Below are 26,231 nucleotides of genomic sequence, written 5' to 3'. Positions count from 1 at the left end.
TTTAAAAATCTTTTCTGGGTGCCTGGGTGGTTCAGTCAGTTAAGTGTCTGCCTTCGGCTCAGGTCATGATCCCTGGGTCCTGGAATTGAGCCCTGTGTAGCGTCGGGCTCCTTGCTCAGCAGGGGGGTCTGCTTGTCGCTCTCCCTCTGCTCGTCCCCCAGCTCATTCTCTCTCTCTCTCTAGCTCAACTCTCTCAAATAAATAAAATCTTAAAAATAAATAAAAAACTTTGTGAGATTATTAACCACAAGTTTTGATGATTTGATCATTTGAGTAAGACTGAGTGAACAGAGAGGGAGGCTCTAGGAAAAATTGGTGCTTTTGCATTAGGGCTAAGATTGCAGTGAGAATGGGAGGGTCGGCCGGTGACAAGGAGTTGCTGAAACAAGTACTCGCTCCCAGTGGGAGAAATGACGTGGCTTAGGAGCGACTAAGAGAGGCATTTCAAGGTGAGATGGGAACTTGAAGATCCATGGGGAAGCCAGAGGAGGAGCTTCAAAGCAAGAGTAGGTCAGCACTAAGCAGGAAAACTTTTTTTTTTTTCTGAGACACTTCAGACTGATTGCAGGGGAGAATGGTAGAGAGCAGGGAGGAGAGAATCAGGAGGAGATGGCTGTGTAAGCCGAAGACGAAAAATAGTCAAAGTAAGTGTGAAGGACTTTTCAATAGCAAGAAGGTATTGAAATGGGCCACCCAAATCGGCTCAGCCCCAGGGGAGCTAAGGTGACAGGCTAAGGCTAACAGATCCCTTTCCATTCCCTTTCCATAAGGTGTGAAGTCGAGCTCCCAGGATAGCAAGTCAACAAATCGAAGGGCTTTGAAATTTATTTATATTTGTTGGAATTTGCTCTATATGCCTGTACCTTTGGATACCATCAAAGAGATGACTTGTAAGTCTATGGCTTGTACATTTTCTTTTCTATTTGTAAAAAATCAAAACAAAATTGGACTTACTCTGGTGATCAGTTTTTACAAATATTGAATCATTATGTTGTATACCTGAAACTAATATGTATAATGTTATGTGAATTATAATGTTATGTGAATTATATATCAAAAATTTAAAAAAAACTAAAAAAATAAATAGAATCATAAAATAAGCCCAAAAACCCCCCCCAAAACATTACAAATATAATGGGAATAAAGATCTTGTGAGGCTGGTATTTTCAGCTTTCCATCTACCTGTCTAGGAAATATGTTCAAGAGCAGATATGGTCTTAGGTCCAGCATGGGAGGGGCAGGATGAAATAAGATGTCCCTTAACTTAGGGTTTGATTTTTCTCAATTTTCAAGGACGAGAAAACCGAGATTCCTAGAAGTTTCAAGACTTGTCTAGAGCTCTGTGGCTAGTCACATTGGATCATGATAGCAGTTTGTTTCTCTCTTATTGTGCTCCTTTATTTAAAATATTATTCAGTATCACTAAACAATTTTAGTCAATATTTCTACTACCAACTTACATCGTCTTCCCTTGGTTTTTGTTACTAGGAGTTGTTGACAATGAAGATACTTTTTTCCATTTAAAGATATTTTAGCTCTTTGCACTAATAATTACTTACACTCCACTATCACTGTTTTTCAGCTTTGCGGAAATTTGCTTTGGGCCTTTTAACACCTTGGCCTTACACTTCTTTAACTTCTTACTTTCAGGCATTTGCTATAAGCCCTACTGATTTTTTTTTTTAATAGACTTTAATTTTTAGAGCAGCTTCAGGTTCAAATTGAAACTGAGCAGAAGGCAAGATTCCCCATATATCCCCTGCCCTCACTCATGCTTAGCCTGCCCTGTTCTCGACATCCTCTATCAGAGTCAGACATTTGTTGGGATTGATGAACCTCAGCTGCCACATCATTATCTGCCAGAGTCTATAGCTTACATCAGGATTCACTCCTGGTGTTGTATATTCCAGGGGTTTGGACAAATTTATAATGACATGTATCTGCCATTATAGTATAATACACAGTAGTTCTACCACCCCAAGCATCCTCTGTACTCTGCCCCCTTACCCTTATATTCCCTCTGATCTCTGACAACCACTGCCTCCATAGTTTTTCCTTTTCTAGAATGTCATATAGTTGGAATCATACAGCTTTCAGCCTTTTCAAATTGGCTTCTTTTACTTAGTAAAAGGCAATTAAGTTTCCTCCACGTCTTTGCATGGCCTAATAGCTCATTTCTTTCCATTTTTTTAAAGATGCATTTATTTTTTTATTTGAGAAAGAGGGGGGAGTGGCAGAGGGAGAGGAAAAGAGAATCTCAAGCAGACTCCCTGCTGAGCGTGGAGCCCGGTGTGGGGCTCGATCCCACAACCCTGATGAGATCATGACCTGAGCCGAAACCGAGTCAGACGCTTAATTGACTGAGCCACCCAGGTGCCCCTCATATCTTTTTAGCGCTGAATAATATTCTTTTTAGTGCTGTATAATAATAAATAATAATAATTTAGTGCTGAATAAAAAAGGTACCACAGTTTTGTCCATTCACATACTGAAGGACCTCTTGGTTGCTTCCACGTTTTGGCAATCCTGAATGAAACTGCTGTGAACAACCATGCGCAGGTTTTTGTGTGGACATAAGTTTTCAATTCCTTTGGATAATTTTATTTTTGTGAGAAGCCACCAAACTGTCTTCCAAACTGTCTGTACCATTCTTCGTTCCCACTGGCCATGAATGACAAACAGTTTTGTTGCTTGACATCTCCCACACCCTTTGGTGGTGTCAGTGTTCTGGATGTGGCCTTGTTGATTGTACTTCTCTTGTGTCTGTGATTCATGAATCTTTCTCTTCATGGTCGCTGTCACCACTAACGTTCAAAGTCATTTCCCCCGCTCAGGGCTACTGCAGGACTCTCTTAACAATTTACTTGTCTCTACCAGGTCTGCCTCCCCAGCCTAACTTGGACCATGCCTCCAGATTCATTGACTAAATATCAGCTCTAGTATTTTAACTTTTCCATTAGAAAGTCATCAGAGGCTTTTGTCTAATAATAAAACTGAGGTTGGCATTGAAAATGCTCTAACATTTATCTCTAGCCCAGCCTTCAGAATAGTAAAAATTTCCTTTTACTATTACCCTCTATAATCCTGTCTTTCAAGGCAAACTACCATTTTATCTTTTTTACCTCTTTTTTGTGTTAGCCTCATATTTTCTTGCATCTACCTCCTTGAGGATTTTTCCTCTGCCTTTCATCGTTATTTTTTGTTATAACAACATGATACATCTAATCAGTCTCCATGCTACTGTCTTGCTCTCCAGCATGCCTCTTCGACCTGCTTCTTTCTTCCTCTGCCATGACTTTGGGCTCCAGTTCTGCTCCACTGTTCTACTAAAGGATGCTTCTTTGGTCTCCTTCTCTCCACACTGCTGTCATGGTGATTTTTCTCTTGTGGGAATCTTAAGCTACCATTTTTCTGCTTGGAAGCTTTTCCTGCTCTCCATCTGCCGGAGCAAGTTCTTTGGCTTGGTTTTCAGGTCAAATCATGGCATTTTTATGTCTCACCTTTTGCTCTACCATTTTATTTCATTATTCACTTTTTGTCCTATGTCAACATGTTAAGTAGCACATCTCTTTGCTTTTCTACTCTCTCCTAAATTTTTTCCCTGCTTTGTCCACCTGACAGACTCTTAGTTTATGCTTTACCTTGTTCTTTAGACATGACCTCCTGAAGCTTTTCCCTGAACACCCCAAGCAGACTGAAGCTGTCCATTTTCTGAGTGTTTCCGTGTTACTTCTAGCTATTTCTGTGGTTGCCGGGGTCTTGTTCTATTATAATTACCGTTTTACATGTCTGACTTTTATCTTAATTGTGTGCAAGGGCCACACCTGATTCATGTTTCATCTCTAGCATCGAAAAGAATGGGGTGCAGTAAATATTTGTATATTTATAATTTGGCTGACTTGAAATCAATCTCAGCATATTCAGGCCCGACCCATACTCCAAGCTTCATGCCAGTGGAGTGGTCTTTCCCATGATGGTCTTTCCTGGCGTCACTCTTCACCCTCCAAGTGTCCGCAACACTGTGTTAGTCCCTCTCTTTTCACACATACACATCTTGCATTTTGATGTTTGAGAATTATTTTTTCTTTCTTCTGAAATTGTCAGCTCTTTTAGGAGAAAATTCAGTTTCCCATCTTTTATCTCTTCTAAACTTTAATACATGTTCTTTGCAAATATTAGAAGCAAAATAAATACGGGTTCAAGAAACAAATTAATGTATAATTCCTTTAATGCCCATTGCATGGAAAATCAAAGAAATTGATAACTTTAAGGGAACTTTGGAGTAATTTACTCTAACGTCTTCATCTTACATCTAAAGGAGTCAAATTCAAAGAAGTTCTGCTACTGTCTTCAAGATCTCAGTGATTAAGATGGAAAAAAATTTGGACAAGAACCAAAGTCTCCTGATTCCTAGGCAATGCTTTTATATATTTGCGATTATACTACTCTACCTCTTTAAGTGTATAAGGTATCATGTGAGTCTTTTTTATTGCTTTACATGATAATATGTCCAATTCATTACTTAATTTTTCAATGATAATTATGTAAATTATACAAAGATGTTTGCTAGTAAGTTTTTTAATGAATTTTTCATTTGGATAATTATTTAAAAAACAACTATACTAATAGTTTCAAAATACAGGAAGAAGATATAAAGCTATTACAAAATGAGATCTCTACATAAACAAAATCATTATTATTTCTGGGAAAGGACCTTAAGAAGAAAACCACTCTTAGAACTCACTTAGAAACAGACTGCATATTCAATAGCAAATTATTTCATTGAAATATCTGTACAATTATGTGATTGTCATCAGTTGAATATAAAACATAAATAATATCTACCTTGGTTAAGTAGTCTTATTTATATAAGCAAGCAAGTTTATTAATATAGTTCTCTGACTCATTCTGCATATATATTTTCTTCATGTATTTTATACATGTACTCAGGCAAAGTATATCAATATATATGTATAGCATCAATTTATCATGGCTGCCATTTTATACAGATAATTTAATTCCCCCGCTCGAAAATTGACATTTTATGTCTTTTTTCTTTTAACATTTTATGTCTTAAAAGTTACTATTGAGGTATAAGTAAGAACATGCCATTGTTTTGGACATTACATTACAAACATTACATTCTCAGGTAGGATGGAGGTTGGTTTCTAACTGTCTTTTAATATTTTCTCTTTGAAAGGTCAATAAGATTTGTGGCCGTCTAATCAGAACACCTACACAAAGCCCCCGTTGTTCTTTTGATGGAAGCAAAGAGAAGCATGGGATGAAGATCTCTCCCAGAAACGATGAAGAGACACTTGCCAACAGAAGAAAGTAAGACATTTGTTTTACAACCAGAAAGAGAAGAGAAAGTAAGCCATTAATTTTCAACAGAATAGAATGTATTCAATTAAGTAGACCGAAATACACTATTGAAGAAAAAAAGATCACCATTGATTACTTTTAAAATTCAGCGGTTGCTCCTATTCAATAAATTAGGAATATAAGTGCAACTTGTGAGACCAATAAAACTTTCTGTGATAAGGGACACTTGCTGTAATACAATATGGCAGGCGATAGGCACGTGCAGTCACTGTGCACTTAAAATATGGCTGGTCTCCAGTGTTGTACAGCAGATCTCTAGGACTTACGCATCTTGCTTCACTGAAACTTTATGCCCATTAATTAATACCTCCCCACTTCCTTCTCCCTGTGACCAACAACACTGTATTGTACCCTTCACATTTTAAGAGGGTAGATCTTACCACAATAAAATAAAAAAATTAGTTTGAAATATGGCTAGTGTGACTGAGGATTGAATTTTTAATTTTAATTAATTTTAGTCTTAATTCTGTGTATAGCTACTGTATTGGACGATGAACACAGAGTATTCACATAAATGATGAAATCAGTATTACTATATGCTAAGCATCTGTTAGAAAATGGTTGGATAAGAAGAAGTTTCTATGCCTTTTATCTGGAATGCTGAAAATGGCTATCTATTGATTCAAAATGATAAACATTGAGTAGCTTGCTTCTATAACTCACATTTCTACCACTATTCCCGTCATTGTTTCACATGTTAAATTAAAGCCTTCATTAATAATCTCTTTGCTTGATAATTGACAGTCAAACTGAAAAACTCTTAAAAATGAAGGAAACTATTATTTTATTTACTTCTGCATTCTATTGATCAGTGTACGTCCTGGCAAATACTAGATTCTCAGTGGGTGTTTTTCTTTTCTTTTTTTTTTTTAAGATTTTATTTATTTGACAGAGAGAGCACAAGCAGAGGGAGAGACAGGGAGAAGCAGGTTCCCTGCTGATCAAGGAGCCCGATGTGGGACTCGATCCCGGGACCCTGGGATCATGACCTGGGTCGAAGGCAGCCGCTTAACCGACTGAGCCACCCAGGCGTCCCTCTCAGTGGGTGTTTTTGAATTGAATTGAAATTTAGAATTCTATATTCATTTATTAATTCAAGTAGTTATTTCTAATAATACCTTATGGCAAACTCAGTATGTTACATAGCTTTACTCTCTATAATGTAGAATCTGTCTTTCCTTTTGGGACAGTGTTCCTAATTGCCTCATTCTCTTCTCAGATGGACTATAATTTGGAATAAAGATCTGGGCTATGCTGGCTATTTGCCACAGCTCAAAAGAATTAGCACTTTGTTTGCATGCAAAATAGCTGTTCTTTTTTCCTCCAAACTTCTATAGTGATCAGCAGTCTTTTCTTGTATTTGAGAAATTAATGTGTTAGGATAGCACATAGCATATAGTGGCTAGGTATAGTGTAGAGTGTCTTGTAATAAAATCTAGCTAAGGAAGATCTTAAGTTCTTAAAGGTCATGTCTGTTTCACCACCAGAGCAATTCAGTTGTTGGAAAGACAAAACAAAACCCAATACAAGTGAAGTGTCTCAGGAATAATGAGAGGTTCGTATGAATAGCTAGTTTTATAAGTATCTGTCCAGCCACTGAATAAACGTCCTTGTCACCGATCTTGCAAACTCTACGTATTTCTCTGTCCCTAACTGGCCAGCCACCAGTTAGCCATTGCCCAAGAACAAGAGTAGGTCCATCATAGACCAATGTCACACCACACAAAGTGCACAACCAGAGGTATTACACATGAGCCCGCTTACGTACTTTATTTCTACACATTTTTTATTGCCACGCCTAAATGGAACTTAATTGCTAGGGCAGTATACTTTGGCTTAATACTTACATGTTGTGCAGACCTATACATAAACATCTCCTGAATTCTATTTATCTTTCCATGTCCATAAACTAGGCCTGAATTTTATTTATCCTTCATCATTGATAATTCCCCATGAGGTCATACATTGCAAATGAAATAGCTGGGGAAATGTAGCAGAGTAGGTGCTGAGTGACTATGAGCTACTTTCTGTGCATCTTAACTTGTGCTTTTTCTACCCACTTGAGCCTGATTTTCAATAGATCACTTCCACTTGATGATATATTGCTTCTATATAGGTCTGATCTCATAGCGTGGCAGATCAGATAGCACTTAGATCATGGGTATCTCAGGTTGCAGTGTCACTTGCTAGCTCATGGTCAAGTGTGTAGTTTCTATCAGATCCCAGTTGCAAACCAACCAACCAACCAACTAACCAAACAAACCAACAAAAGCAATGTTTAGCAAAAGCGGGAATGCTTTTAGTCCCAAATCCTTGATGTCTATACTGTTGTTCTTCTAATGGGACTTTCCAGAATCTCTGTAGAGCATCTTCATTTGCCACTGGTACTTCAGGCACCATTGAGTGGATGAGCTGGGTCATCTGGACTGAATATCAGAACAGTTTGCAAGACGCCAACCTACAGACTTTTCTTTCTCATGCAAAAGCTCCTTGGGGCTACTTTATAAAAGGGGTGTAGCAACACACTCAAGTGTGTATCATGTTTTCTCTAATGTGCAAAGGGACCCAAATAGTATTGTGCCTCTTCCTGAGTGCTAGGTTATCTCAAGGCAGAAATTGGCCTTTTACATTAGAATATCCCAATAAGATCCAGACTACTGGACATTTAGAAACCCTGCTGAATTCTCAAGCCCTTGAAATGTCAATATTTTTCCCCACCAGAGTCACGCACATGTCTACTAAGGCAACTAGGATGATGTGATCAATATTTTATTATCAGCATGGTGTCCTATAGGATGTCCAAATGATCAAGGCTCCTGTCTGTCATGGAATGGGTGAATTGCCTTGAGGTCTAACAGTGAAGACACTCTTACCAGTTGTAAGTGAAATATTCCTAATTATCCTTACTAATTGGTAAAGGGATAAAAACATTTGCCAAATTGTTAGCTAGATAAGCAGGTGGCAGTACATGTTTTGATTTGCTCAAGCAGATAGCACATACATAGGAGGATATAATTGGAGTCACCCTCTGTCTCAGGTTATGGTAATCCAAACATTCTCCAAGCCCACCTCCGTGTACACAGACCAGCCAAGCAAATGAGATGAATATTGAATAGACAGATTGAGAAAAAGATATGTTTATAATACTATATCTGGTTACTTTTCTGAACTCCATTCTAATGGTTGGTCTGTTGATAGGATCGGATTTTCTTTGTGTACAATCATGTGGTTCACTGGTAGAACCATTCTAGCAAGAAGCTTGTTGTACCTTGTAAAATTCTTATAGTCTATCTTAGGATGTATCCCAAGAAACCCTTGCTTATATTCACAAGGAGAATTCTTGAGTATCTGTGGTGGCTGAGAGCTAGAGGCAAGTTATGTGTCCATAATAAGAAAAATGGAAAAATAAAATATATTACTTTGGAACATAAAGAGTCAGAAGGAAAGAATATATTTTCATGCATCAAAAAATATCATGATTAAAGAGAAAAAAGTATTAAGCAGAATGAGAATAGTGCAATACCATTTTTATAAATTAAAAACAAATATATAAATATCAGTAGGTATTTTTCAAGAAAAGGATTTGGGAAAGTACATATACTAAATATATAAGAATGGGTATTTGTAAAAAAAATTCTATTTCAAGTAATAAGTTATGATAGTATGCCAGGAGTTGAGGAGGATGCTTAGCTCTCTGTATCTCAGAAAATATGTGTGTGTTTGTCTGTGTATATATATAAATTAACATACCTATATACACTGTTATTTTAAACTTTAGATGAAAAGCGTTTTTTAAAAATCCTATTTTCCTAATAAAAACATAGTTAAAACTCCTTTAGTCAAAATTTTCATGAGAGCTAATGATACTCAATTTTTAAATAACCTTTTTTTGCCATTTCATATGCATAATTTTTCATTATGATGTGTAGTAGATAGAGTGATTATCCAGATAGAGATAAAATGTAATTTGCTGAAGACTTTTTGACTTGGGACTTCCTCATTAATTAGAACAAAATGAAAGTTTATTGTAAAATAAAAAATAGATAAGGAAAAAATGAATTTCCAGTCAGGCCATCCAAATCAATGACAAAATCATTGAACACTATTTTGTGCAATTCATAAAAAAGTAAAGTTAAAAAAATCAACATCTTCTGAGTTAGTTTTTATATTGTATTGTATTGTATCCATGGTAGGTTTTCTTGGGTTTTCTTTATTTACCTTGGGCAATTCCCATGAGAGTATCTATAACAGAAAGTATTATTTATAAATTTAAACCAATTTAAAACTATTAAAATAAAGCAATGGAACGACAACAAAAAAACCCCACATCAATTTCTATAAATATAATTAATTGCTCTAGTAGGTGAAAAATAGAAATTGTAAAATGCATCAGTTGTTTCGCCGATGTAAATGGAGATAAACACAGTTCTATGTTTAACAATTTAAAATACATTTTTACATATAAATAACTCATAGTCTTTTAAAATTATATTGCAATAGTTTGCTTAATAGGGCGCCTGCGTGGCGCAGTCGATTAAGCCTCTGATTCTTGAGTTCAGCTCAGGTCATGATCTCAGGGTTGTGAGACTGAGCCCTGGGTTGGGCTCCGTGCTCAGTGGGGAGTCTACTTGGAATTTTTTCTCCCTCTCCCTCTGCCCCTCCCAGTCATGCTCTGTCTCTCTCTCCTTCTAAAAATAAATAAATAAATCTTTAGGCTTAGTTTCTTTAGTGGTATATCTTATAAAAAAATAGTTATTTAAAGTCTGTTTATTTACTTATTTATTTTAGAATCTCTATACCCAGTGTGGGGTGCAAACTCACAACACCAAGATCAAGAGTCGCATGCCTTTCTGACTGAGCCAGCCAGGTGCCCCAAAATTTATTGTTTAAATATACAAATTTGTTTTTTAAAATTATGTTAGATTTATGGTACCCTGACCTAAAAAATATTTTCTGGTTTTTATAACAGTTTAATTTGTATAGTTTTCCATTATTCAAGCAATTCTTTTGAGGTTGTGTTAATATAGCTATTGTTGACTTATAAATAATTTGACCAATTAGCTTTTTTTTTAAGCTACCCAACACTATTTATTAAGTGATAATTAATTACTTTTTCATTTTTCAATTGGGTTGTTTAGTCCATTTTTTTAAGGTTTATTTATTTTAGATAGAGAGAGAGTGAGAGTGCATACTTGAGCATATGAGCTGGAGGAGAGGCAGAGGGGGAGTGGGAGAGAGAGAGAGATCTCAAGCAGACTCCCCACTGAGCATGGAGCCTGACAAGGGGCTCAATCCCATGACCTCAATCCCATGTTTCAATCATGACATGAGTTGAAATCAAGAGTCTGATGCTCAGCTGACTGAGCCACCCAGATGCCCCAGTTTTTTATGGTGATATATAGTGTTCTTTTTTTTTTTTAAGATTTTTTTTTTTTTAAGTAATCTCTGCACCCAACATGGGGCTCGAACTTACAACCCCAAGATCAAGAGCCCCATGCTCCACCAACTGAGCCAGCCAGATGTCCCAGTGATATATACTATCCTGAAGTAGTTTAAAGCTACCATCTTGTTCTTTATTTTCTCTTTACCCCATGTTCTTTATTCTTTTTTTAAAGACTTATTTACTTAGAGAGAGAGAGAGAGAGAAAGAGAGAGCACTGCTCACAAGCATGGGAAGGGCCAGAGGGAGATGGAGAGAATCTCAAGCAGACTCCTCGCTGAGCAGGAAACCCAACATGGGGCTCGATCTCACCACCCTGAGATCATGACCCGAGCTGAAATCAAGATTCAGACACTTAACCAACTGAGCCCCCAGGTGCCCCATGTCCTTTATTTTTTATTCCTCTTTCCTTGCCTTCTTTTGACTTTAACAGGTATTTAATTTTTAAAAAAATCTTCATGGCCCCCTCTTTTTAAAGGTTTTATTTATTTGAGAGAGAGAGAGAGTATAACGCTCACACGCGAGTGTGTTGGGGGGAGGGCCAGAGGGACAAGCTGATTCCCACTGAGCAGGACCCTGGGATCATGACCTGAGCTGAAGTTAGATGCTTAACCAACTGAGTCACCCAGGTGCCCCTTCATGGCTTTTTATATTTGCATTTCTTTATTATTTTAATGGTTACCATAGAGATCACAATGTGCCTTTTTAATTTTTACTATTTACTTTAAATTAGAACTTTAACCACTTCATTGAACAATATAAGAACCTTAAAAGTTTCACTCCATTACCCTTTTCCTATCTTCCGTTACCCTATTCCTAACCAATATCTTACTTCTAACAACATTTTAACAACTTCCAAGATATTGTTGTTATTGTTTTTAAATAGTCAATATTATAATATCTCATATTTTATTCTTTCTCATGCTTTTTCTTTTAGTTCCACATGTCCATCTAGAGTCATTTTGCTTTATTTAGCCTTAGGGTATTTTTCATTGCTTACTACCATTGATAAATCCTCTCAGCTTTTGTTTGAACACATCTTCATTTTTGGAGACTGTTATTAGTAAGTCGAGATTTCTAGGTTGTTGCCAGATACCATTTTTAAAAATATAAACATCCATAATTAAGTTCATGACATGACACTGTTAAGTCATACGGGAGGTTTAATGGAAACATTTCGTAGGAGAGGTAACCACAGTGGTGGAGGCTACCGGGGTCCTGCTCACATCCCTCTTTACCTGGCCGTTTCATCTGCCTCCTGGTGGCTCTCTCGAAGGTGCTGATAATGCACAGTTGCACTCTTCTCTGGGGAGTTGTCCTCAACAAATCAGAGCCATCTATTTTCATTATCTGTTGCTACTCAACAAATCATTCCGAAACGTAGTAACTTAAAGAAGCAACAACATTTATTATGCAATTTTCTGTGGGTTGGGAATTTGGGAGCTGCTTGGCTGTGGGGTTTTGGCTCAGGGTTTCTTTTTGACTATGGTCTCTTAGGGTGATTGCTGTCGAGGTCAGGTGAGGCTGCAATCCTCTGAAGGCTCGAGCAGGACCAGGTATCATCTTCCAAGATGGCACACTCACAGGGCTGTTGGCAGGAGGCCTCATGTTCCCGTCCTAATGAGTTTTCTTATAACTCTGAAGCTGGCTTTCCTCAGGACAGATAATCAGAGAAAAGCAGAAGCTGCAGTGTATTTATGATGCAGCCTTGAAGTCCCCACTGTCATTTCTGCAATATCCTACAGGTTACATGGGTCAGTTCTGTTCCATGTGGAGGAGGACTACATGCCATCTCATCTACCTGAAAGAGTGCGTTAACCTCCCATCTGCTTCACCCCCTTGGCAGAGGCTCATAAGCAATGCCCGACGGACACCAGGGGATCAAAGGCTTGCCCTTACTCAGTGTGATGCGTCCAGATGTGTGATGCAGTCCATGTGTGCAGTCTGGCTGCAGCTGAGACCACATCCCGATATACCTTCTTCCTGCCCACCCTATCCTACTTCCCTCACTACCTTTCTCTTAAGAGCACTACCTCGATGAACCAATCATCTGCATCCAAATTCCTGTCTCAGGAACTGCTTCTAGGGAGTCTGACCTAGAGATGTCTGAAAAAGTACCTAAAACAGATGCAGAATAAGTGTAAACTAAGGAAGAAGTATAGTATCTTATCCTAAATACAGTGATTTCTCTATGAATTCCCAAGTTCGCAACCCCTTAGTCTGTTTCTTTCTCCCCCTTCCTCCTTTGTATTCATTTCAAAAGAGAACCCTTCTGTTTAATACCTTGTCTTTTCCTTGCTCTATTTCTAACATTTGAAGGACATCCAAATCTGTCCTTGGATCTGGAAGTTGTGCTAAGCCCGAAGTATAGAGTATGTCAGTCTTTTTAGTGTGGAAGGAGGGAAGCAAAACCATAGTACTGGATTCTTTTGATGATATTTTGGAGATGGGATTGTACTTGTTCAATCCCCCCCCCCCCTGTTTTTTCTGTTTATGTAGAATGCCAATAATGAGCTACTTTGAGACTCTGAGTTATTGATACATCCCAGTTACAGAGGTCTCCAAAAGTTGAGAAAGTCAAGGAAGAGCTACTGTTCCTTTAAACATCCCGAAAATTGCATCACTGTGTCCTCTTTTGGGACAGAAACCAAATCAGCGCAGCTGTAAAGGACATTGCACTTACGTAGCTGTTTAAACCAGCCCAGGCAGAGTGATTTCCCTGTGGCAGTTTCTGCTCTCTGCTTGATTTCTTGAAGTTAGCTGGTAAGAATAAGCTATTAGCAAGCTTAAATCGGTGATAATTAGCAGTACATTATTATTTCAAAGTGGTGTGGCTGTGCCAGTTAAGCGGGTAATTAGGAAAACCCCAGGACAATAAATTAAGACAGAGTCTCAACACCAGTGCCCCATCTGTTCTCCAGCAAGCATTCCAATTAGCCAAACCTCTCATTTAAGAATGCGCCAATTAAGGGGATTGGCTGCATGCATGGCTGTGCTTTGGGGTAATAGAGACGGTCCTAGATGCTTAGTAAAAATAAAATATTTTTGACATAGGAGAGGGTTTTGATGTGAAGGTGGGGGAAGGAGAATTTTTGGAAACACTGGGTTTTTAATGTTTGAGACAAAATATAATTTAAATGGTTTTATGAGGTTTTGTTTTTCAAAATTGTCTCTTAAGAACTTAATGGAACATTGTATCATCAGGCAGCTCCATGTTATTCTCATGTGTTTATTAAATCTTGATTTGAGTAGGAATTTTACAACTTGAACATTAACAATTTTATTTATTGAGAATGGGAACTAAAAGAGACACTTGAAATTGCTTAGTTGAAAGAGAGGAATGAGGGCATGTTCTGTTTCAGGATGTGTCTATCCATGAAAGCAAATTAATTTTTACCCTGTTCATTGCAAAAAAACATAGTGAAGTGACTAAAATAATTAAGCATAGGAAAAACTTTTAAACATAATCTGAATGAAAAACACTTAATATTACTTAGGATTATTGCCCAGATAGCTGGAATAGGTTCATATTACATAGGATCAGTTGGCTTAAGATACGTGAATTTATATCTACATAGTCAAACCTTATTTAGCACAATACTTTATTAATGAAACCAAAATTAGCTAATGTTTAAAATTCTTGATGTGTGTGTTTGGGGGTATGTGTTTATATGGTTAAATCAGTATTGACATACCGGGCTTAATGATGAATTGTGTATATATAAACTCGGTGGATGAAAATATCCATCGGTCAGGAAAAAGTCAACTCAGAGAAAAATTTAATATCACTTATAGGACTGGAGAAGGCAATTTCCAATCTATTTCCTGAAAGGAAGTTAGTGCTTCTTTGAGGTGCCATTATTATTTATTACCTGTAAGTTTAATTTACTAAAATAAAAGTTATGTTCCTTTCAATGAGAACATTTCTGGTTAATTTAAAACAGTGCTTGGTGAGTGGTAGGAGTGAGGGCACTCAGGGCAGGGCAGGCCAAGGCAAGGCTTTGGGTAGGGGGCAAGAGGCCAGGCCAGAGCAGGGCTGAGGAAAAGGGAGCTCCCAGGCAGGCCAGCGTCAAGACCTACATGAATAATGAAAAGCAGGACCCTAGGGGGTCAAAAACCAGGCACACAGGAAGAAGGAATGCGAGAAGGCAGAACAAACATATGGCAAAAGTTTAGGCTAGTGGTGCTTAACCTTTGCGGGTCACGTAGCCCACTGAGAATCTGATAAAAACTTCCCAGAGAAAGAAAGTCCATAAACAAATACATGCAAAATTTTGTTGTATTGAAAAGCAATTTGCTCTGGCTAAAACTAATATTAAAAAGAAAGCCTTTAAAAATGAGGTTTGCTCTTACTTTCTAGACGTTCATGGAAAAATTAGTGACCATTTCACGACATATCTGAAACTAAATCCAAGCAGTGAATGATTAAACTAACGTTGAGCAGTATTTGGACTGGAAGGTATGGACTAGAAGTTGAAACTGTCATTGGTCTTAGATGTGGCTATGGGTACATGTTTGGTATCTAACAGATACTCTTTTTTTTCTGATGGTAGCAATTATGGAAAATTACAGAAAGCAGATTTGTGTAGCTATCACTGGCTGCCATTAGAACTCTTATAACTTGTTTGCTCAGATGAAGGTAGTTTTATATCAGGGAGTGTGAGATTGATTCTAACCTCTTTAAAGTTACACTGATGGTCCATAAGGCTTCGGTCCTCACATTAATTTGCAACATCTGTAATACTGATGCTCTCAACTTCAAGACAGTGTGAGTAGAAATAAGTCTCCTCAAATTTCTCACTACAAAAAGAATAAAAAAATATACATATTTTTTTTTCAGCCATAGGAAGAATGACATTTAATTTTAACAGTTTTTCCCAAACGGATTCTCCAAAACCCTATTTCCCAGTAGCAGCTTTGCCAAATGAGCTAGAAGCTTTTCAGTAGTGTTTACGATTGTGACTGTAGGGTTATCCCATTTATATGGCTCAAAATCGCTCCCAAACAAAAAAATCAAACTGAGTGAAATTCTCCCTGCCTAATATACCTGAGAATATGTTCTTTCTTTTTTTCCTCCTTTCAAAAAGTGACTCTTCTATCCTTTTTTCATTTGGAAAGTCAGCAAGCATATGTAGAATTGAAAAAAAAACTTCAAATTCAGCTCCCTTTTTTTTTTTTTTTTTTCCACTCAATTTTTGGAGAGGTAAGGAAGATTTAGTCATGTCGTACTGAAATTGGTGATTTTTGTGGGAGTGTATAAAAATGATTTCAGAATTTTTAGCAGAATCTATGGGGCCTAAATAAGCCCCATAATTGAGGCTTATTTCTCAATTAATTGTATGTAAAGCATCATGGATGCTCAGTCTATAGCAAGAGTACTAAGCACTTTCTTCCACTTGGTTTTCCATAGCAAAAAACATTTCCATCAGTTTAAATCTGTTAATGGCATTGGAAGTGTCAAAATGATGCATATAATAATATGGGAAAAACGGGGAACAGGATATTTATTTTTTTTATCCCATTGCATGTTTAAGGGAAATGACAGAGCTGCCAATTCCTCCACAATTGTCCTCAAAATAGGAGAAATGTGTTTCTGGGGTGGATTATATCATTTGATGGAGGCACTGTTTTTTCTTTGTTTTGTTTTGTTTTTGTTTTTGTTTTCCATCTTCACTTGCAGACACAAATGTATATCAACCATTTCCAGGGCGCATCATGATCTCCAGAGTCGTACGTGGAAACTTTTACTTGGAAGTGCAACTGAATGAAAATTCAAAGGTAGTTTCAGGATGATTCTTTTTTATTTAGGCCCATATCATAGACTTTCAGATCAAGGTTTCTTCTCAAAAATATGCTTCATTCTGTTTGACGACTTTTTTTTTTTTTTAAGATTTTATTTATTCATTTGAGACACAGAGATACAGAGAGAGAGAGAGAGCATGAGCAGGGAGAGAGGCAGAGGGAGAGGGAGAAGCAGGCTCCCCGTTGAGCAGGGAGCCCAATGCGGAGCTCGATCCCAGGACGCTGGGATCATGACCTGAGCTGAAGGCAGACGCTTAACCATCTGAGCCACCCAGGTGCCCCTGTTTGACGACTTTGAAGATCAGCAGGCCTAAGGTGCTCCTTTGGCTGTGTCGGTTTCACTCTCTTCAGCAAGAATCCTGTTAGACATGCACCCTGTGACTTTCGGGGTCCCACAAATTGAGTAAACTCAATGGATTTATAATCTTCATTGTATTTGGTTTGTCTGCACTTTCCAATGTAAGCTAAGCCTTATAATAAACAGATGTATGAATGATTGTAATGGAAGGAAGTATTATTATAATTCTCATCACATGGACAGTGTTTTCGGTGTCATACTTGAGCAAAGGTAATTATACATTACTCAGTGTTGGTCAGTAATATTCTGTGCCACCCAAACTAGCACCTGGGTTACATGTAACATTCAAGAACCATGTCTTTCTAAAATGAGAATTACCAGAATAATAGGAATAAAATTGAAGACAAAAATAACTCATTTTCTCTGAACCCTTTTAATTATAGATTTTCTGACCCTTAAAGCCCATATTTATACCAGAGTTCAGGAACACAAGTATCTGCACTGAGAGACATATAGTAACCGAGGATGCAAGCAAGAACAATTTATACCAGACATATATTGTCCATCAATCAGATAAGTTGGTGGGTAGCAGTGACCAGGAATAGAGGATTGAAATCACAAAATGAAAAAAAAATAAAAATAAATAAAAATAAACAGAAGAAGGAATGAGGAAGAAGCCCATTTATTGGCAGACTATTAAAGAGAAAGGTTTTTTATTAGTTTTCTGCTCAGGCTGACAGAGGAAAATATTGTACAGAATATGTTCTCATATCCTCTAAGTCACAGAGTTTATAGTTAAAATGTTAGTAACCATAGAAAACATTTTACTGCAAAAAAGAGTAACATTCAAGATTTGACCTTAAATGCTGAATCTCGATATAGGTACTCAGTAATGATTCTTAGTATTAAGGAAGTATACTAGAATCGTTAGATCTGCAAAAATCTTTTGATTTAATCTTCTTGTTGGTCTTGACCCAATCATGTCCTAGACTTTTATTTTTTATCTGTTGAAAAAGCAATAACATGCTTCCTGAAACCAGTAGAACTGAGCAAATAATTGCATATTTTTACTAAAATGAAAAAAGTCATGAGGTAGGAGAAATTATGTCTCACCTCTTTTGGGTGGCTGCTCAAATTTGTTTAAATATTGGACATGTGATCTTGTGTTTATTTTTATAAATGAGTTAAGATCTTTGCTTAAAGTCCTTTTTAATGGAGAACAGTGAGGCCTTTTTACGGTACATTTTTACAATATGGGAAAACGAGATGAGAGTTTTGAAGACCTAGTTTTGACATCAGGTTTAAATCACTCTTTTTAAAGGAGGATGCTTTCAGAAAGGGTGCTTTTTACTGGGACATTTAATGGCAATGTGTTGAGTTTGGAGCATTACTGAAAAGTAAGGAATAGAGGTGTCTCCATTAATTGTATAGATGACTGTGAATGTCCCGCTCAGAACTAGTGTAAAATCACCACCACGGAGTGTTAAACATAGAGCCCATGTCAAAAAGAATCCTCTGCAGATAGTATCTGAGGATATTGGCGTATCTCCAGGGCTCCTTTCCATTCCTTCTTCCCATTCCTTCCCTTGGTGCTCCCCAACCTACTGCCCATCTTAACCCCTTCAGCTTTGTTGAGAAAGCACAGTAAATCTTCTAAGGAAGGGAAATCATGTCGTGTGAACAAGAAGACTTCCTATGAGGAGAAAAAAACCTGGAATCATTTAGTCAGAAAAAAAAAATCCTTCTCTTTGAGAATGGTGTGGATCCTTCCGTCACAGCTTCCATAATGAATAGCGGGTTCAAGTGGGGTTCAGAGAGCACGCTTTATGAGTTTCTCTTTTAGGAAAAATAGTTCTTTTTTTTCCTTTTTAAGGAAATACAAGTGCAATGTGCTTGTAACACATTTACATTTGTGACAAATGGTGCCGCACATTGCATTGCTTTCTCTGTGTCATAGTCATCCTTTTCCACCCATCTTTCCATGTGTCACAAAGTCTATGGAAAGGGGCCAGCAAACTAAATTTCAGTTTTCCCGCTAGCTAATCTGACTGTATAAATTTAATTACTTTCAAGCATTTACAGCAAGAACTGCTACCGCTGTAGAACAGTAATCTAAATCTTTTTCTATTTTGATGATTATAAAACTATTTTGTCAAATAGAATGACTTAGTTGAGAATAAAATAAACTTATTAAATATAGATGTAGAAACACAAGAGAAAATGGTTCTTATCTGGAAACGTGTAATTATAGATTTCCTCTGCTGAGCGGGAGACTGACATTTTAAATGTCTGCTGTTTGACAATGTGGTCGGACATCTCTACAGGGTTGAGCCTGCTCATTAGTGCCACATTAACCTTAACTTTGCCTCAGGCCATTAACTAGCAAACTGCACATTTGACCTTTGTTCGACAGATACTTTCAAACAGTATGGGAGGCGCTGCTTTTAATTTGGGTTCTGTATTATTTGTGGACTGACTTTAGGGGGTAAAAAAAAAATCAATACGTGTCATTAAATAAAGGAACGTGTAGTCTGAAACATTCCACAGAGAAAAGTTCCATTTGAAAATAAGATTCTTCTCCAGTACTGTTCCAGATAATTAGTTTGGGTCAAAATTAGAAATCGTCTCTTTTACATTGTGTTCAATGGGAAAAAAAGGAGAGGAAGTGACTGTTTATGAATGTTTTAAAATTGAAACAAATTCCTGCTAGATAAAGATGGAAGATCTAGAGGCTTGCCTTTTGAATATGGAAGATCTAGAGGCTTGCCTTTTGAACACAGTAGTCTGTGTTCAGGAACATCTAATGAAATGAAATGCAAAATCAAATGTAAAATCAGGGCCATATGCTTAAGTGAAAACAGCTCCCTGGGAGATCAGCAAAGTTTGAAACATGTGGTTGCCACTCTTTAAGCCAGCCTTATTAATTAAAATGTAAATTAGTTTAGTGGAATATTTTGGTAGACTACGGTAGAGTTGCTATATTAAGATTATGGAATATTATACAGCTATATCAAAAAAGTAAGACCAAGATTTATTCATCTGAAATGGGTTAATGATATATTGTCAAGTGAGAAAAGCCAGTTGCGTGTACATGTATATAGCTTGGTCCCAGTTTCGTTAAAACAAACCGTTACTTTGTCTCTCTTTATCTCTGTCTGTTTTTGGTTACTTGTTAGCGTGCGCATAGAGCAGCTGAAGAAAGCATACCAGGCTGCTAACGTGGGTTACAGATGGACACACTATAGAGGCACGGATACTAACTTGTTCTTCATGTGCCTTTTTTATTCATTGCACTGTTTATGAAAAGCTATGTTAATTTTATCCTTAAAAATGACTAAAGTCAGTTATAATGGTCCAGACAATCAGAAGCATTGCTCGTTTTGATAGTAGTCACTGGGCATTCCTATGTCAACCAAACTATAAATGACACTTCAGGGTGAGTTGCATTGCCTTTCATATATTTTTTTTTTTTTTACCACGTGATGCATCAGGAGCTCTTGCTGGCACTGCTGGCCTCAAGGTCATGGGAAGCAACGAAGCAATAACTATGCTGGTCCATGGTTCTCCCTTGCCTTTAGTAAGCTCAGGGCAAACAAGGCTGCAAGCTATGAATGATCAATTGTGCCACAGCCTTTTTCCTCTTTATGGTGCTAGCACAGTGGACAAAGCTGCTCATTAGCCAGGGAGCAGAATTTGCCCTGCTCCCTGCGTCCTGCACCAGACCTTTCAGACTGGTAGAAATACACAGATAAATCCTGTTTAAACCTAGTGCCTTCTAAGTGCAGATTTTGGCAGACAGAAGTGATCTATCTATGTTTTCTGGTCTAACAATCTACTGATTGTGTTAACAGGGTGATAATTTCAGGAAAATTTTTAAAACAGGTGGAAATATTCTTCTATATAAAGATTCATTCTGCTTTGATTTATCAGGTATTCAATATCAGCTGACTTGGCTAAGTGATGGCATGTTTACTAATGAATTATTTAGTTAATTAATTAGTGAAAGATGTTGAGGTCTGCTACGAATAAATTCCTGAGTAAATAACTTCCTCGCTTTTCACATGTTTTTACCTTCTCTGATTTTTGTTTTTCCTTAGTTTCAAAATAAGAGAACTAGACTAAATCACAGGTCCTCAACCCTGGCCACACATATGGATCTTATAGGAGGCTTCCAGAAGCACTTGGATGCCCAGGTCCCACTCCAGACCAATACATCTGAATGAGGGAAAATCTAGGAGTTACAGTTTAAATATTTCCTTGGCGATGACAATGTGCAGTTAGGACAGAGAGCCCCTGGAACAGATGGTCTCAGGCTCTTTCTGTTTTTGTAACACAGTCTATCTGTGAGGTATTAATTATGATAGCTGTCTTACAGAGCAGTGTGACTAAATATTATTATGTCCCCACATATTAATTTCAGCAGCACATATATATGCACTCTGACTTGAGCCTGTTTAGTCTCGCACAGCTTGAGGTCCTGCTCTTTCAAGTTCTTCATTTTCTAATGCAGCACACGAGGAAGGTCTGTTTCTCCACAGTCTAGGAATGGGTTCTCTAATTTCAAATTTCCCAAGTCAACTGGATCCTTCAAGGAATTTCAATTATTGTTATTTAAAAAATGCTTTTCTTTTAGAAACTTCTAATTCTGGCACGGTTAAAAACTCAGACCGCGTCTGGGACCAATTCCAGGGAGAATTTGTTGATGGCCTGTTGGGTACCAAACTGTGACCCAAACCCTGGGGATATAAAGAAGACATGGCTCTTGCCTATATTGAACGAGCCCTCTTACTCAGGGAGACAGATGTGCAAACACAGGGATTACAATATCAGATAGCCAGGACTGCAAAACAGACGCCGAGTGCTGTGTAAGAAACAAGGATGAGCAAACAAAACTGCATGCTGGTCAGACAAGGATGTAGAGGGCAGATGAGCTTTAAGCTGGATCTTGAAGGACGGGCAGAAGTTTGGGAGAGTGATAGCGGAAAAGGCCGTCCAGTGTTAGAGGAAACTGTATGTGCTGAACTCAGAATCTTATCCTGTAAATATGGTAATATCTTCTGCTATGTGAGTAAAAGTGTGCAGTTTTGGCTGGGGTGTGTGAGTGGAGGGAAGGAGGACTGTCATGGGAGGCTAAGGGGTGGAGAGTGGAGAGATTATGTGCCATGGTAAGACATTTTATCTGAATTGTTAGGGTTTTAAAATGGTAAAGTGTTGGGCTGATTTCTGGTTACAACATGGGACATGCAGTGAACAGGAGGGCAAAACTCGACAGGGAGGTCATTTGTTAAACTGTTGCAGGCCCAAATGAGAAAGTATTAATTTGTGTATGGCCTTGACATAGATGCTTTGAATAAATATTCTGACAAAGAATGTTTTTCTGTTTTTTTTAATATTTTAAATATTTAAAAAATATTTTCTGTTACTGGCAAGACTAATATGTCTGAAGACTAAGGTGAACAACGGACATATGTAACATAGCCCCTCAAGGATAATTAGCTGGAAATTTTAGCATCTCCCTACATTTATTATGCTCCTAGTTTTAACTGGAAAGACTCTCATAACTGTAGAAAAATAATTGCATGGATATAGTCACCCTTCCAGCAAGTTAAATTTTGAATCATCCAAGAATAGAATATTTTATTCATTGAGACTTTTCATGCAAAACTTGAAAAGGAGGCACGATGGTGTGTGGTAGGCCAAGCATTGACCTGGGAACTGAAGTATGGATTTTTGTAATAGGACCAACATTAATTGGCTCTGTGGCAGTAGATACATCTTTTTTACCTCATTATAGCTACTGGTGCTTTATCCCCTTCATTTCCCAGTTCAGTTTTTTCTATATCCAATGTAGATCCCTTGGCCCTCCAATGCAGCCACTTCTTGCAACAAGCACTACTCTTAATTCCTGTGACCTAAAAACCTCCAAATACAGAATATAAAGTTCTGAAGCAGGATCTTCCCTCAGATTTCTGTCTTCACAAACCAAAACTTTCTCTTAACTTTCACAGACTTTCTTCTGTCCTTTTTAGTCTCAGAGAATTTGTTCCAAAGCTAATCTCTTTTCAGTAACTCTTCCTCTCTCTTCAGAATTTGTGATCTATCAATTTTTAATTTTTCTTTTTCTATCTTTTTATCAATTAAGAAAGACTAAATTATGATATGGTAGCAAACAACCTAACATTGGTTCAAAAGCGTTTTCCTTCACATTTTAGCCTGTTCACATTTTAGACCAGCAGGGGGCGCTGCTCAAGTGGCCCTTGATTTAAGCTTCTGAATGACCAAGCAGCCTCCCTGTGACACATTGCCAGCCATCAGGGGAGAGGGAAACAGAAGTTGGCAAAACCACATTGGTTCTTAAAGCTTAAGCTTGAAGGGTACAGACATCACTCTGCATACATTTACTAGAACCCAGAGCAAGTCACATACTAAAACTAGCTTCAGAGTGGCTTTGTGCCCAGAATGTAGAGAACTGGGATATTTGGGAACAAGCTAATGAACCACAAACCCTTGCTATCTCCTTCCCTTTCATACACAAATATTTTCAAATCTCTTGCATATTCAGACAGACACACACAAACAAAACTTCCTTAATGTTCGTCTTTGGGACTCTACTCTTAGTTTCTCACTTTCTCTTTAATATTCATCATACTGCAAATCTGACAGCCATTACTCTATTTCAAATGCTTTCATTATTGTATTAGTTTGCTAGGCCTGCCATAACAAAGTACCACAGACCAGGTGGCTTAAACAACAGACATCGATTTTCTCACAGTTCTGGAAGCTGGAAGTCCAAGATCAAGATGTTGGCAGGTTTGGTTTCTCCTAAGGTTTCTCTCTTTGGCTTGCAGATGGCTACTTCCCCTGTGTGTCCTCACATGGCCTCTCCTCTGTGCACATGCACCCCTACCATCTCTTCTTGTAATTGGGACACCAATCCTATTGAATTTAGGATCTACCCGTATGATGACCTCATTTGAGCCTATTTACCTTTTAAAGAACTTGTCTCAACATATGAATTTGTGAGGGACCACATATAAAGGACATTTTCATTATTTTAAGTAACCTCTCATAATGGCATTTTACACTGTGAGGGATCTCTCTAGGTTCAAATTCCCTTATTCTTTAATGTTGACAGCTCTTATCATTGAAGATTTTCTTCCTTTGCTCAATATACTCCCGAGTTCCTTTGGCTTTTTCTGACCACCTGTTACTTGCCTGAGAGATTTCATCCCCATTCATGACATCAGTCACCACCTCTGGAGATAATGACTCTCACATCACACACCCAGTCCCCTGATTCCAAGGTTACATATCCAACAGCAAGCGTCCACGGTATTCGTGGTTCTTGTACCAGTAGCTGCAACATCATCTGAGCGCTTCACTGAAATGCAGGATCTTGGGCTCTACCCCAGGACTATTGGATCTGCATTTTGACAAGATCCCCAGATGATGTTACACATAGTAGGTCTGAAAGTAGCATTCTAAATGATTTCTCTTTCTGTATGTTCCAAAGAAATCGCAAACTGAACAGAGTGTAGACTTAATTATTAATTAATTTTAACTCATTCATTAATTTAATTACTAATTATTGAACTTACTATATGCCTTCACAGCTTTGAGATCTATATTGGTGAGTAAAATCAAAAAAAAAAAAAAAAAAAAAAAAGGAAAAGCCCTGCCTGCCTGAATCTTTTCTTCTAGCATGGGAGACAGATAAGAAACAATAAAACAAAATAAGTAAGTACATGACGTGCTAGAATAGACAGTGATATGTGCCACGGAAAGATGAAAATATTGAGCAGGAGAAGAGCAATCCTAAATGTAGTGTGGGACATTGAAAGAGTTGTATTTCCCTTCCTTTATTTCTTGTCTCAGTGAATAGCACTGAGATAATCATCCCCTCGGTCACCTTCGGGGGGGTGAGAGAGACAATTAGGAGTTATATTAAAACTTTTACTTTTACTGTCAATTCTAGATTCCTAATGTCTTTCAAATCTAACGCTTTTCATGATGCTCACTGACAGGTGTTTTTTTCTCATCCTCATATTTCCTCCCCCTGAGTCTCGGTTATAGCCCGCTAAGTGACCTCATTGACTTTCTACCTATTTCCACAATACTGTCAGGAGGCCATCACTTGCTTGCTAGAAAACTTTTAATGGCTCCCATTGCCTTCTGAAGAAAACTGAAACAGTTTTTTGATGATCAATAAGGCTGATTACAAACTGGCCTCTTCCTACCTTTTAACTATAATTCCCATAAGCCCACTCCCCACTTGCTAAACTGCATATGAGTCTCTGAATATACAATATTCTCTTTCCTCTTTACGTTTGCATATTGTTTTTTGTTTGTTGTTGTTTGCTTTTTTTTGCATGAAACTCTGAAGTAGTATCTTGTTTGTACCTATTTCCTGATTCCTTCTCTGTCCTCAAATGCGGCACTATTAACACTATGTTATTATTGTAGATTTTCACCGGAAAGTGCATTCTTAGAAGATAGGGACTGTCTTATTTAGCTCTAGTGCCAACACAGAGCTTGGTACTCAGTAGTGTTCAGTAGTTTGTGACAAGTAACTGGTTAATGCTGCTTTATAAAGTGAGTGGAAATCTTCTAGGATATGATGCTTTCAGAGGGAACTCATGCAAAGGCATGAAGGTATGTTTGGGGAACAGTAAGTCTCTCACTTTTGTGGAAGCCTGAAGTTTGGTTTGCGTTGCTGCTGAAATGGAGGTGAGAGAGGGTGCCTTATATGCCTTTCCAAGAAATTTAGATTTTTTGCTGTAGAGAAGAGAGAGCCATTGATGGCTTTAAGCAAATGAGTGACATAGTCTGGGGAGATCAGATTTGAATTTTAAGAGGTGGATTTCTTGGAGGATGAGAGGTGATTGTTAAGGAAGAGATTAGAGTGCAGTAATTCCAGAGAGATGATAAGGGCTTCACCGAAGGCAATGAGAGTAGCATTGGGAAAGAGGACTCGGCAAGAAAGATGTAAAGCTTTTCCCAGTATGATCTACTGGCTGTGAAGGCACCATTCACTGAGATTGGAGGAAGAGGTTTGGGGTCCATAAGAAGTATCAATTCAGTTTTATCTCATCAATTTGGAGATCTCAACATTCCAGTCATTTGTGCCAGGCCTCTTCATTTCTAGAAGACTCTTTGATTCCGAACAGGTGATCATTTATAGTAAACAGAATTCAGGACAGGAGTCACACATCTTTCCATTTATTAAACCCCACCCCTCTAGGAAAGAATCAGTTGGGTTCATCCATTATGTTTTAGTAGCTGCAACATCAGAAGTGGTATTTGTTC

At 37.8% G+C, this 26,231-nt stretch overlaps 1 protein-coding gene across 1 annotated transcript in view; it reads left to right on the top strand.

Annotated features, from left to right (window-relative positions):
* The window catches only part of LOC118009637 (glypican-5-like), a 176,601-nt gene that overhangs the window by 3,165 nt on the left and 147,205 nt on the right, over positions 1–26,231 (top strand). Inside the window, exon 3 of the mRNA XM_035003786.1 lies at positions 5,201–5,334. Within this exon, the coding sequence (XP_034859677.1) occupies positions 5,201–5,334 (134 nt within the window). The remainder of the gene's footprint in view (positions 1–5,200; positions 5,335–26,231) is intronic.

Source organism: Mirounga leonina, unplaced genomic scaffold (genome assembly GCF_011800145.1).
Source record: "Mirounga leonina isolate KUSES-001 unplaced genomic scaffold, KU_Mleo_1.0 Mir_127, whole genome shotgun sequence".
NCBI classification, from domain to species: domain Eukaryota; kingdom Metazoa; phylum Chordata; class Mammalia; order Carnivora; family Phocidae; genus Mirounga; species Mirounga leonina.
Note: the sequence above shows the minus strand (reverse complement) of the source record. Positions and strands in the feature narration are given on the sequence as shown.